Source organism: Pundamilia nyererei, unplaced genomic scaffold, assembly GCF_000239375.1.
Source record: "Pundamilia nyererei isolate P.nyererei 1_Seehausen unplaced genomic scaffold, PunNye1.0 scaffold00233, whole genome shotgun sequence".
Lineage (NCBI taxonomy): Eukaryota > Metazoa > Chordata > Actinopteri > Cichliformes > Cichlidae > Pundamilia > Pundamilia nyererei.
This window is the reverse complement of record NW_005187634.1, coordinates 408,899-422,168: the sequence shown is the minus strand read 5'-3', so window position 1 is coordinate 422,168 and position 13,270 is coordinate 408,899. Positions and strand designations below refer to the sequence as shown.

The 13,270-nt window shown below is 38.0% G+C and overlaps 1 protein-coding gene across 3 annotated transcripts in view; it reads right to left on the bottom strand.

Annotated features, from left to right (window-relative positions):
* unc13c (unc-13 homolog C (C. elegans)) overlaps positions 1–13,270 on the bottom strand; it is a 114,889-nt gene that overhangs the window by 54,245 nt on the left and 47,374 nt on the right. For all 3 annotated transcript variants that reach the window (XM_005748893.1, XM_005748894.1, XM_005748895.1), the window contains 4 exons: positions 11,364–11,479; positions 10,994–11,157; positions 5,899–6,055; positions 5,419–5,487 (listed from right to left, as the gene is read on the bottom strand). In XM_005748893.1, coding sequence (XP_005748950.1) covers positions 5,419–5,487; positions 5,899–6,055; positions 10,994–11,157; positions 11,364–11,479 — 506 coding nt within the window. The remainder of the gene's footprint in view (positions 1–5,418; positions 5,488–5,898; positions 6,056–10,993; positions 11,158–11,363; positions 11,480–13,270) is intronic.

The following is a 13,270-nucleotide window of genomic DNA, read 5'->3' as shown; positions in this document are numbered from 1 at the left end:
TGAACATTGAACGCCAGTATCTTATTCATTCCACTTTAGTTCGTTCTGTGCCCTTTCAATAAATAAATATAGTTGTCACAGAAGTTTCTTATTCTCTGCATTCTGTGAAAGGTGACACTAGCTCTTTTCTTCAGCTTGGATTTTTTACACTTTCTGCCATAAATTTCAAAGGGCTGGCTCTGGATTAAGCAGGTTCTGCTCTGGAAAGAACAAGATTACTCTAAATGCGCGCAACAATGCAGGCGTAGCTTTTGTTTTCTGAATGTTTGCTTCACAAGCTTTGAAATTATGTTCAGGTGCTATGTGGGAATCATATAAGGGTAATGTTTGAATAAATGCAAATGCTTTAACAAAATCTTGTTGGTATTAACTGTTAAGCATTTATTTTTTGTTTTGTTCATTTGATGCTTTATCCAATCCATAAAAAAGGTGTTAGTAAAGAAAGCTGACGTAGTAGTGCTGTGGAAAGCTACAGGTGCATTATTAGATTTTTTTCCCACAGGTTTTGGAAGCAGAAAGAAAAAACTGCTGTTTGCATGAAGTTCTACTATACAGAGTTTCATTTTGAGACTATATGACAAGACTTAGTGTTGCTCACTGAACAAACATCACTTTATATCAAACTGCCCAAACTCAGCCCACATCGTGCTCTAAATGCTGAGTTTTTATGCACGACCCAGTGAACCCCAGTGAAATCCCAGCTGGGACAGACTGGCCATATGAGGTGTCACCGTGTATCAGGAGTATCAGACTAAAGTTGAAGGGGAAGAAATGCATATGTAGCAAAATGTAGAGTGGCACTTGCAACCTGGCTCCCTCACTGCTGATTCAAGTCCTCTGTTTTACAAAAGCAAACTCGATCTCCCTCAGAATGTCATTATAGGGAAATCCATACTGTGAGCAGGCGGAGAAGCCAGATCTGAATCTTATTACTGTCCAATAGTGGCAGGCGGGCTCTGTGGGATGGCTTCAGAAAGTGAGAGAATGAAAGAGAAGGTATAAACTGTGTGTGGATGTGTGTGCATGAACCACTGGTCTGTGGCAGGTTTGACAAGAGAGCAGCAGGGCAGTGCTGGCAGGTGAAGCCAGTGCGATATACTGTGACTTCTCTCAGTGAACGTGTCATTGCCAGATGACCAGGCCATCTGAAAATAAGAGAGGCCATCTCTCCTACACTTAACTCTCTCTCCTTCTCTGTCTACCACCCATACTTTTCATTCGTCATCTGTTACTCCTTCCCGCTCTTTCCAAATTCATCTCATTCCTTCCAAATGTCTCCCTCTTTGTCCAAATCCTTTCTCCTCCAACTCCTTCTCTGCTTCTTTCATCCACTTCTCTTTCCAAATCCTCGCGATCCCTCCCTCACTGTTTGCAACTTCATTCTCCATTTACCGTTTAGGTGCACACTGCTGCTTTTCGGGTGTGTCTTTAATCACATGTGGCTTCACACTGATGGCTATGGCAAAGAACAGGGGGACTGAAGCAATCACCCACTTAACGACACATTGCCTTTTGTGTTACATTAAAGGTGAGTGGGTCATCTTTCAGCTACAGTTCACTGTTTCCTGCCTCCAGCTAGAGAGAAGCGTGGAACTGCATGCTCTCAGGTGCATACCTGTGTGTGCATGGCAGTATAGCGGGCTTGTATGCAAATATATTAAATAGACAGAGAAAAAGCGGGAGAAAAATATGTGTTTATATTGTATATCTGGAGGTGAGCAAATCTACATGCACAGGGTATGGAGGGTAAGGAAAATGGTGAAAAAAATGAGTGCGTGACTAAGTATGTGGTATGTAGCAGGACGAGCTCTTCTAGGATTGCTCTGAAAGATTATATGCTGGAATTTAGAATTTTAATTTAAAATATGAAATAATCTGCATCCAGATAATAGTCTCAGGACAACTGAAGAATTACTCTCTTTTTGTATCAACATTTCTTAAAATGCACATCTCATGACGATACATAAAAAAAATTAGGATGTCTTGGATACACAATGATGCAAAACCACTAGCTGAAGACATTTTTATTTAGAAAAGCATTTGATTAATTTCTTCTTATGCTGTTTTTGTAGTTTTATTGTTTTACATTGTTTTTATTTACTGTTATATTGTTTTTATATTCCCATTTCCTGTGTTGTAAAGCACTTTGTGATTTTTATCTGTGAAAAGCGCTTTATAAATAAATTTTACTTACTTACTAGACTGTCAAACTAACTATATTCATATTTATATTGATTAAAACCATTATATTAAAAATTAAACATTAATATTGTTTAAACGCCCATACAATGATACTAAAAACAACTGTGTAACTGTTGTCTTTGCACACTTTCATACAGTTATTGTTCAAACCACTCTCTATCGGCATGACCTGGTAGTAACAGTTTTGTTAATTTGACAATAAAAACAGCACATAATCAACAAGTTATAGAATAATTTAAGTTACATTACTATTGCAAATAATTCATTGTAATTTTCTATGATATATACCAGGATAAATATAACTTGATAAGGTGAAAAATAGGTGATCATGGTGATACTGAACAGCTAAAATACATAGATGGAGAATTATCATAAAACAATCATAACATGATCTATTACAGTGGGACTGAGAGAATTAACTATTGAAGGAAGAAGTCATGATAGTCCCAGAGTTTCAGAAATTATGTGTACAACAGCATTTCTGATAATCACTGTCTTTGAGCTCCTAATTCACTAAGTAATTAAAAGTAACATATTATAAAACTAATGCAGACATTGTGTTGGAGATCTTGGGACACATTCATTGAGATTTGTTAAATTGCAACGTATTATACATTTGGAATATGGTTAACAATATATCTGTTTTTCTTTATTTACCTATATAAATATTGGTTTTTGCATGCACGTAATTTTATACACAATATATTTTTCTACTTCAGTAGTCAGTGATACGTCTATCACTGGGGAGAAAACAGCATAAAGCAGAAGCAAGACAACATGCCAGTGAGGTCATAGAGACGTGTAATAATGTATAACGGTGAGAGCAGTTTACATCAAACGCGTTCATGCTATGGCTTTAACAAGTCAACCAGGAAATTTTTACATAAAGCAGGACAATCAGGCTCACAGAAAGAAGCTGCCTGATGTGCATTGTTCAGGAACAAGGTCCAGGCAAATGACCCTGATGTATGAACCAATATCACACAATAAACAGGCGCACAAGTGTTACCTCCACTGGGCTCATATAGTGAAATGATATTTCCCACCATGTGCAACAGACAAAATATTAGAAGCACGTTTCCCGAGACCAGAACAGTTCAACACTAAGGTCACTATACTATAGATCTGATCGATATCTCTATACCATAGTATTAATAAAACTGATAACATCTACAAAGATTTATTACAGGACACTTTAAAGGACTGAACTAGCTTGCACACGTAACAGACATTTATAGTATTGCCTCATGGTACAACATTTTGATAAATCGTAACTTTGATTGCTAGTAAGGCAATCTGATTGTTCCTTTAGAAAACATAATTAGTAGGTTGTTCTTTTCTGCAGTCTGTCCCTTGCTGCTAAACTGTATAGTTAATTTAATGAAGAAGTTTCTGACGCTGGACACTGCAGATGAACCATCAAAGGAAAAAGGAAGAAGACGTGATTGCCTCATTAATTAAGAGCCCAGTTTAGGATTTAGCACTTATGAAATACCTTTGTTCTTTATAACAGTAACAATAAATTCATATTTGTCTGCAGATTATAGTCTCTGGGTAGAAAAAAAATGGAGCTAACAGCCTACTTTATAGATATTTTCAGGATGTCCATTACCAGAGGCAGAGTGCTGGGCACTCTTTACTGGATCTCTTTATTGCACTAAGTGGACCACTATTTTTGAGATGATGGCCTCTTGACATTGTGGGCTGATTACTGATGTTTATGTGCCTGGATCTACCAGGGGCTGAGAAAACTGCAAAAACTGAGAGGCCATGTTTTCGTACATTTGATGCAGCAATTTTGTTAATTATGGCATCAACAATAAATGCCATAATGCCTATGTCTAAATATAGACAATGTATATCTATAATTATTCTTTTCCAAATCATGCTTTTTAGGTTTTCACTTCTTTTAGTGCAGCTTCATACTATTAATATTGTACATAGTCCACTTGGTAAATGTCATCACATGACATCACAACATTTACCAATGACATTTACCGCACCTTAAGCCCCAATATTTTGCGCATTTAACACCTTTGCACTTGGGATTAAGATCCATCTAAGAAGGAACCGTATCCAAGAAAAAGAAGAATCCACATGCATTTGGCATTAGCAACAAAGTGTCACTGTGCCACACTAGATAGTCAAAGGAGAATGTAATCCAAACAAAGGTGACTCCATCTGGAATTTGTGATGTAATGGGTACTTAGACCATCTTTACGGCAATAAGGAACATAGAAAAGAAAATGCCAAGTGATGAATAATATTGAGACAGACTCACTATTCTCAGAATATTTGCCTTACTCCCCGTCCTTGTATCCAGAAGGCAGTTGTCTGCTCCCTAGAGTGTTTTGTCCTTCAACCGTATCACTCCTTTGTTTTACCTGTGTATGTCTAAGTCTTTGATCTTGCCACCCCCAGGGCTGTCTTCCAGACCCTTGATGTTTTTACCTTTTGTATCTATTTAACACCGATAGGTATCCCACTGCCCCTGTCATCTTCTTGTGCTTCTGTATAAACAGTATGATTTCTCAGAGGTTTTGGGTTAGCTTACCTTCCAAGACTGACATTCTGTGCTGGTAAGCCTAGCGTATGCTTGAATACTTTAATAAACATTCCAACACAGCAAACTCTTAAGAAACAGAATTGATTTTTACATTTTTTTAACACATGTAGCTTTCTTTGTAAAAAAAAAAAAAAAGAAAAAAAGAAAAAGAAACAAAGAAAGAAATTTTTTAATGCAATGGCAGTGTATTAGATGAGAGACATATATTACCATCCAACAAATACACTCCCTGGTTGCTCCATTAGATATATCTGTTCAATAATTAGTTAATACAAATACCTAATCAGCCAATTAGATAGCAGCAACTGCATTAAGGGATGTAGACATAGACAAGATAACCTGCTGAAGCTGAATTGAGCAACAGAAGGGGGAAGAATGGTGATTCATGTAACTTTTTACGTGACGTGTTGAAAGTGTCAGATAGGCTGGTTTGAGTATTTCAGAAACTGCTGATTTTCCCACACAATCCTATCATGCCAACTTCTGCTGTGACATTCAGATGGTAGAGCCAGAATTTGGCATAAACAACGCGAAAGCATGGATCTTTCCTGTCTTTTATCAACAGTTAACTTTGGACGCCTTAATACCAACCAAGCACCACAAACATCACAGCAAAAGCGGGTTAACCCCAGCAGTAGACAGGTACATACCCGATATTTGGAGAGGTCGATCCTCAACGAGTTGTGCAGCTGGTCCAGTAATTTGACAAATTTCTCCCTCTGCAAGGACAGAATTGTATAATTCAGTTTGGAGCATCACCTCAAAAGTATTGTGCCTAAACATTTCTTACACTGCATGGTGTGGAGCATATCTTCACCCTAGCAATTCAGTTTTATTTGCTGGAACAAGATTTTGTCATTTTGCAATATTGCCAGCGTCAGCTTGCTGGCTAAAAATATTATATGATGCCTTACAACATTAACTTCTGAGATGTTGCTGATTTTATACAAAACTTATCTTCCACTAGAACTATTAAAAACAAATAGTGAAGTCAACAGTTCAATATCAGCTTGTAGAAAAGTAAAACATGTCACTTAAGTCTGACTGTTGCCAATAGAAATTACATTTTTTTATGAACACTATATTACACTACGGTTGGCAGACAGCAAGAAAGTATTATGTGTACTTACCCCAAAGTTAGAGGCAGCAAATCGGTCTGAAGCAGAGGCAGTGGTTGTGGTGGTGGTAGTGGGATGGGCGAAGTAGGAATTGATATTAGCAAGCAGGTTGCTCATTACTGCTGGCACCCCAGGACACATGTATTTGGCGGACAGACAAGAGAAATGCCTGCAGAGGAGAATAAACAGCTATTATCCTACAACAAGTGGTTGAGAGAGTAAGAAAAAAAGGCATGATTTCTTCACAAGGGAACATAAAACAATTACATGAAAAAGTACAACTTAAGATCCCACATCAACTGGGCAATTTCAGAAAGAAGCATCAAGAGCTCAACACGCACTTACATAGTGGCGAGAAAATGCATGTGCTAAGTTACAAAGGTGAGAAAAAAGGCTGAAAAATATTGTGTGCTACTGCAGTAACCACAATAAAAAAGAAAGTGAGAAGACATAGAGAGTATTTCCTCATCATATTTCAGCTTCCTATGGCTGAAGGGAGAACGTATTTTAATGTTCCAAACAATTACTTCTGTTAGAAGAGTTAGTTAGTGCAAGTAGACCACTGCCCGTGTTCATGCAGTAAAATGTGTCTTCAATGAGTATCTATAGAAAATTGTGTCATAAATCAGACTGAGCTGTATAACCTATACTGTTAACGACATAAGGCTGCAAAGTAACAGATGGAGCATATAGGTTTAATAGTAAATCAAGGGAGGTTCAAAGGAGGAGAAATTAAACGTGTAAATTTAACTGAGAACCATTAATCCTGTATTTTTAAATATCACAGAGATAGACTCCAGCACAGTATTTGAACTGCTTAGCTGAAATCAGCCCAACAAAAATTAGATCTCAGTACTGGATGGTGCTTTAAAAATAAAGCAAGGGAGGGGGTGAGGATGGAAATGAATGAGAGCTCTTTTACTGCTGCAAACTTGACATGTTCCTGCTACCTTTTCTAATCTCCCTAGATCCTTTTTTGATTCTGTGACTTTTAGACTACACACAGTAACAGCGGCACATGCCACTTTGGATTTGGCATAAACTTGCCCTTTCTCTCTACACACATCTGAGCAGCGCTACCCAGCAGTAATTAAGTGGTGGAGCCTGAGAGGCCTAGTTTGAGCAGGGATCTATGCCTGAGTGAGGAGCATATGCTCCTTTTAACACTCCATCCTGCTGCTCCACAAGCCATTTGGAATGCATCTTAAATCATAATGCAGCAGGATGTTGTTATTGTAGATAGTATACCGCATATAAAATTAATAGGTGCAATAATCTGTATGTTTACTTTAATGCATCTCAAAACCATGCACACTTGAGCTGCCTTTTCAGCCTCAGGCATGACCCATAGCAAACAAACATATGGATGCATGAGAGCTTAAAGCAAGATAAAATAAGCTGAACGTTATACATTTAGTATGTTTTAGCACCACTACCTTTGAGGCAAATATTGTACTTCAGTCTTACAGCTTTAGATACTACCTTAAAGATGACAACTTTGCATGACCTTACATATCACCAAATTACATTTATGATAATTTAAAGTATTACATGTTAGTATTACATGAGTTGGAAAAATATTTAGGAACCAATTGATTTGTCACTGAGTCGAAATCTGGGCTGTAAAAGAACTGGACAGGTTGTCTCATCTACTTCTACTTGCCTTAGAGCACTGAGTTGCTGCCATGTGGTTGGCTGATTAGGTATTTGTATTAACTAACAGTTGAACAGGTATATCTAGCGACGTGGCCAGTGAGCTTCAAGGCACAGCTATGGGGATATACAAATACATACAGGACTCGATATGCTGCTGTAGCCAACAATGCGACGCAGTTAAAATTAGCTGAAGCTTAAATGCCTACAGTGTGCACATTAATGCACATTACAATATTACTATTGACAGAATAGTAAAGATGACATACAAACATATATGCTCTCATTTAAGGTTTTGAATTCAAGATTTTTATTTTTAGTGGCGTTTTTTTCACATGGTGGTATTATGAATTTAATAGGATTCAAATCCACAGATTTGAGCATGTCTAAGAGTCGGGCATTTAGACTGAAAACAGACATTTTGAAACTAAGAACATCTTGCTGAGTGAGTCATCACTTCCACAGAGTTATGTGGAGTAACGGTAGCAGATTTACTCCCCCTTCTTCTTTGTGGAGCGGACACACAGACACACATACACACACAAAAACACAAACACGTTCTCATTGGGAGGCCGATTTAATTACTCTGCTTTCAGCCTCCAAATTACCCAAGAGCACTTGGGGTTAGGAGAGCAAAGTGAATGATGCAAAGAGAGTGATGATGGCATCCGCTGAATTCCCATGGTGCTTTTAGAGCTGGATCTCCTGAGCCTATTTCCAAGAGGGAAGACATTGCCTCCCCTAAAGTTATCCTGCTTTGGTTTTTTACTAGCGGGTGAGATGTACTACACACTCACATATCATTTAATGGGTTCAGATAGCTAGGAAAAATGAAAAAAAAAAAAAAGATGATGAGAGATGCGGACAGGGAGACAGGGGAGTGGTGATAGTGTGCGATGAAGAAAAACTAAAATGAGGGAGGGGTATGCCGGGAGTTGTTGTAAAGGGCACCGGAGGGAAAGTGAGCCTTCACAGCTGCTGTGATTTACGCAGTCATGATGTCAGGAGTTACTCTGAGTCAAGGTTCAGCGATGAAGAAAACAGAAAGGTAGGACCTTTCATAAATTCCTGATGAAACATAATGAGAAACACCATGGTTAAACAAGGTTCAAGCCTGAAGCATTAACTCCACGTGATAAAGCGGGTAATCAGGCCACTTACTGCCCTTAAATAATGTGGCTATCCCTCATATGATACAATGAACTGTCACAGTGAATCAACAACATGTCAGCTAGCAACTCTCCATCAGTTTGCTGCACCAATATGATCCAACATGTCAACAATGCTTGTGCTATAGTTGGGCTGTTGTTGTAGCAGCTGCACCCCTTTCTTGTGTGGATATTGTATGATAACAACTGATGGATTTTGGAAACAATTAAAACTGACTTTGCAAGGTTAAAAAGAAAGTCAGCTGCATGTTTGCCCTACAGGGCCAGCAGGAGAAAAGATAAAGTCCACAGGGTTAAATCGTAATCGGTAAGAGAGTAGGTGGTGCGAGAATCAAACATACTCAGAGGTCAGTGGTTAATAAATGAAATTAACAAATTTTAAGCAAATAATTTGAAAAAAATTCTCAGTCCTGTTTGATCACTTGATTTTCAAACTTGAAAGCAAAAATATGAGTTGAGCCTTCCATTCAATTTGCCAACAATCTGTGTGTAATTAGGGTCTGATTTAGTTAGGCAGCAGTTAATTACATAGTCAGCTAGTGGGACTGCCCAACAAGTGCAGTGGGAACAGAGCTTAAAAGGTGTACTTCGATGGTGCTTTTCAAACAACAGCTCACAGAAACCAGACTGCAGAGATACTCAATGACTCATTATTAGTGAATTACTGCAGTAAAAGTCATTAGCAAACAATAGATAATAGCTGATATAATGTAAGAGACTATCTTTACCTGTTTAATTCTAAAACCCATTTTTTATTTCAACTGGTAAAGGATGCTTTATTCTCTGTGTTTACCCACCTATGTGATATACTGAAAAGTATCTTACTATAATACAGTATTTTAGATATATACATAAATTATTAAGGCAAATTTTTAATTAAATCCCCATATAGGTATCTCCCCTAAAACATAGAAAATGTCAATCTGCCCATCCACGAACAGCTCCTTGACAATACTTCACATACGTGGCACACAGGCACATCTTGAGGATTTATCTACATCAAATATTATGACACCATCGTGCTCCCTAGCAGCCACCTACCAATGGGCTGAAATGTCTCATTTATAGCATTTATCCAGCTAGAACATCAAAAACACTTGATCCTTTTTGAGTCATGACAATAACATCTGATATGCATCTACAGAAGTCGAACACTTGAAATCTCTCTTTGACTGCAGAAGGAAGAGCTGAGCAAGCCACCTTGGCACACAAGTACACAGTAAGCACCTAAAAGACCTCATCTATATCAAATATGATGATGTTGTCTAGCAAGCGTCTGGCTCAAATTACCAATTTTTTTGCAATCATGCATCTATAACATCTATATTTTATTTTGAAGTTATGAAACGGTCTCAAACTTTGGCACATAGTCAAGCAAGAGATAGCTTAAACATACTAAGTTTTACATGAGATAATATAGCTTCAAGATAGCCAGGCTCGTGTATAGACAATTAAAACGGAGAAGTAAACCTTAATTAAAGATCAGTTATTTTTCGTACTAATGTCACTGCGGTAGTTCCTGACTAGCTCAGTCAATGTCACACAGAGCAACAAGTGGTTTGCATTCACTTTGTCTCTGTGGTGGAACCAAGCTATAAATGTAGAGTTTAAATAACAGTGTAAAAAAGAGTTTTTTATAAGAGTATAGTAAACACAAATATTTTAGAACAGGAGAAATCCATTCAGCCACATACAATACAAAAATAAACCTGGGAATGTAAAGTAGTGCATCTGGGTTGAAGCTTAGAGGATTAAGTAAATACGCTGTGCAAAGACAACAAAATAAATCTGCTGCTAGTGAACTGGATGATGGATACATGTATTGTGCAGACTTCTAAAGTGTTAACAATTGTTTTAACACAGCACAATGTCAAATGTCACATCAATGACCTTGATCAATATTGAAAGGTTTTAATGTTTCCAGTGGTGTCACTGCAGGGGAATGTGTTTGGGGGTCACGATGGAGACAAAGAGATAAACATTTATAGACAGAAAGGGTCACAGAGGATCACCGACACAAGCAAGGAGGAAAACAACACTGTTTGTGTGCCCATAATCAATGTGACAAAGGCAGGTTAGGAGGTTTTTCCATGAGACCAACAATTAATCAATCAAACTTGGGAGCTCGATAGTTTTCCAAGCTCTGATTCTGCTGAGGAGACATCTTTACTACTCCAGTTCTCCTTCGCTCGTCCTTCTCACATCTCCTTTTCTCCTTCCACTCTGGTAAATGAGACACTGACAGATTGGTGAGGTAAAAGGCCATAGATCAGGGTAGTACTAACGTCATAGCCTGATAGATGGATTCCACTCCGTATCTCATGGCAAACTCATCCACTATCTCCTGCGACACATCGTCAAAGTAGACCTTCCACGCCTCTTCCCCTTTCACCTGCGGGATCTTCACTACCCCGCTGTTCTTCACCTCGGTCAGATAGTGGAAAAGGTTCTGTGAGTGGCACGAGAGATAAGAGAGGAACAGGTTAGGGTGATGGAGCACGGTGTCATGACAGTTTTTTTGGGTGGTGCATGCCAGCTAATGAAAAACCTTATCATAGCTGTAACTGTCTTTATAAACATGATGCTTAGAACTGTGGCAATGATCAGTGGATTAGAGCAGCAACCTTTCCTAGTACCAAATCAAATGCTGATTACCTCGTGTAAACAGGTGTACTGGCCATGAGGAGGAACCACGTTCTCCTCCCCTTTCATTTCCACGCTGATCTTGAGTCTGATGGCACCAGATACTGCAGATTTGTCAGTTCTTTTATCTGTAAAACATTACCGAGCTGGATTAGACATTTAGAATAACTTAAAATTATCAGGAGAGTAGATGGCAATATTTGTTCAATTTTAATTCTATCCAAAACACAGGGTGCAATTTTCATTTCCTATATTTTGAGCTATGCAGTGTGGTTATCGTGCACCAGATTGACTAGTATGGACTGGTAATTTGTTCTTTTTACTCTGCACAGCTTTCTAAATTGCGGGCCATTGATTTTGACAATTTTTTTCTTCACAATAGCAGATGGCGAAACAAGTTAAAGACATAAAGCACATTAATCTCTACAAGTTTTGTTGCACACAGTAAAAAATGGATGAGAGAGACTGAAAGGGAGAGAAAAAGAGTGAGAGCGTGAGATACAAGCTCAAGCCTGTAAGAAGTGACCTTACTCTGAAAAAGAACATCAAATTTAATAATGTCCATCACTTATAAATCTGTCCTTGACCACACTACAAAGAAGAGACATACAGTGCTGTGAAAAAGTGCTTCCTCCCTTTGGAATTCTTTTTTTTTTTTTTTGCATATTAGTCACACTTAAATTGTTCAGATCATCAAACAAGTTGTACTATTAGGGAAAGATAACCCAAGTAAATACAAAATTGAGTTTTTAAATGATTATTTCATTTATTATTAAAAAAGTTGTTCAAACCTAGCTGGTCTTATGTGAAAAAGTAATTGCCCCCTAAACCTCATAACTGGTTGTGCCACCTTTGGTAGCAAGAAAAAAACTGCATTTAAGCATTCGTGATAACTGACAATGAGTCTTCCACATCACTGGATGTGTTGCTTTTTTAGATCTTTTAGTCTACTTCACTTTGTCAGACAGGTTCTATTTGAATCATTTCTTGATTCAACAGGTCTCGCAATATTAACCAAATAATTAAACCTAAGTGTGGCTAGTGAAACTGAATTGAACTCTTTCCAAAAAATGTGGTTAATCACAGTTAATTCATGGTTTAACAATTACTTTTTTACGCAGGGCCAGGTAGTTTTGGATAGCTTTTCCCCTTAATTAATAAATAATATATATATTTTAAAACACAATGTGAAACCTGAAAGTGTGACAAATGTTAAAAAAAAAATCAGGAACACTGTGTAAAACAAAAAAACTAACATTAAAATACATCTATGACATAATCTGACACAGAAATCTTGGCGAGAGGCATTAATAACATTTATAATGACATACAATAACCTTTTGGGTTTAATTCTCCACTAGCAAATATCAACACTCAAAGACCACATGTGACAAATAAAAAAAAACGACCCGTACAGTAAGGAGATTGGGTAACTCTGTGGAGAGTAATTTGCTGTTACAGGTTGGGTTTATTTTTCACCTTAGAAAGAAGGGTCAGCGCAAATCAATACAAAGTTGTTTTCAGGTGATCTCTTTTATCCCGAGATGAAATATTTCTTTCCTCATGGGAGTGGTCTCTTCCAGAGAGACACTGGTCCCATCTGTAGGGCATGAAGGGTCACTCAGTGGTTTGGTGAGCATGAAAATAATGAATCACGCTATGGCCTTTGACAGATATCAAAACAGTTAACAGTTATTGGACATCACTCTCTTCCACCATCATCACCTCAGCACATGAGGGAAGCATGCATCATTCCCGCAAAGTTAAAGAATTTACTTGGCACATCGAGTCCCACTGCATTCTGGGATAGTTCATGTTGGGGGATCCACCTGACTCTACACATCCACATTCAGTGAAACACAGAACCAGAAGAATGATGGATTAGACCAGTGGTTCCCAAACTTTTTTTGCTAGGCCCT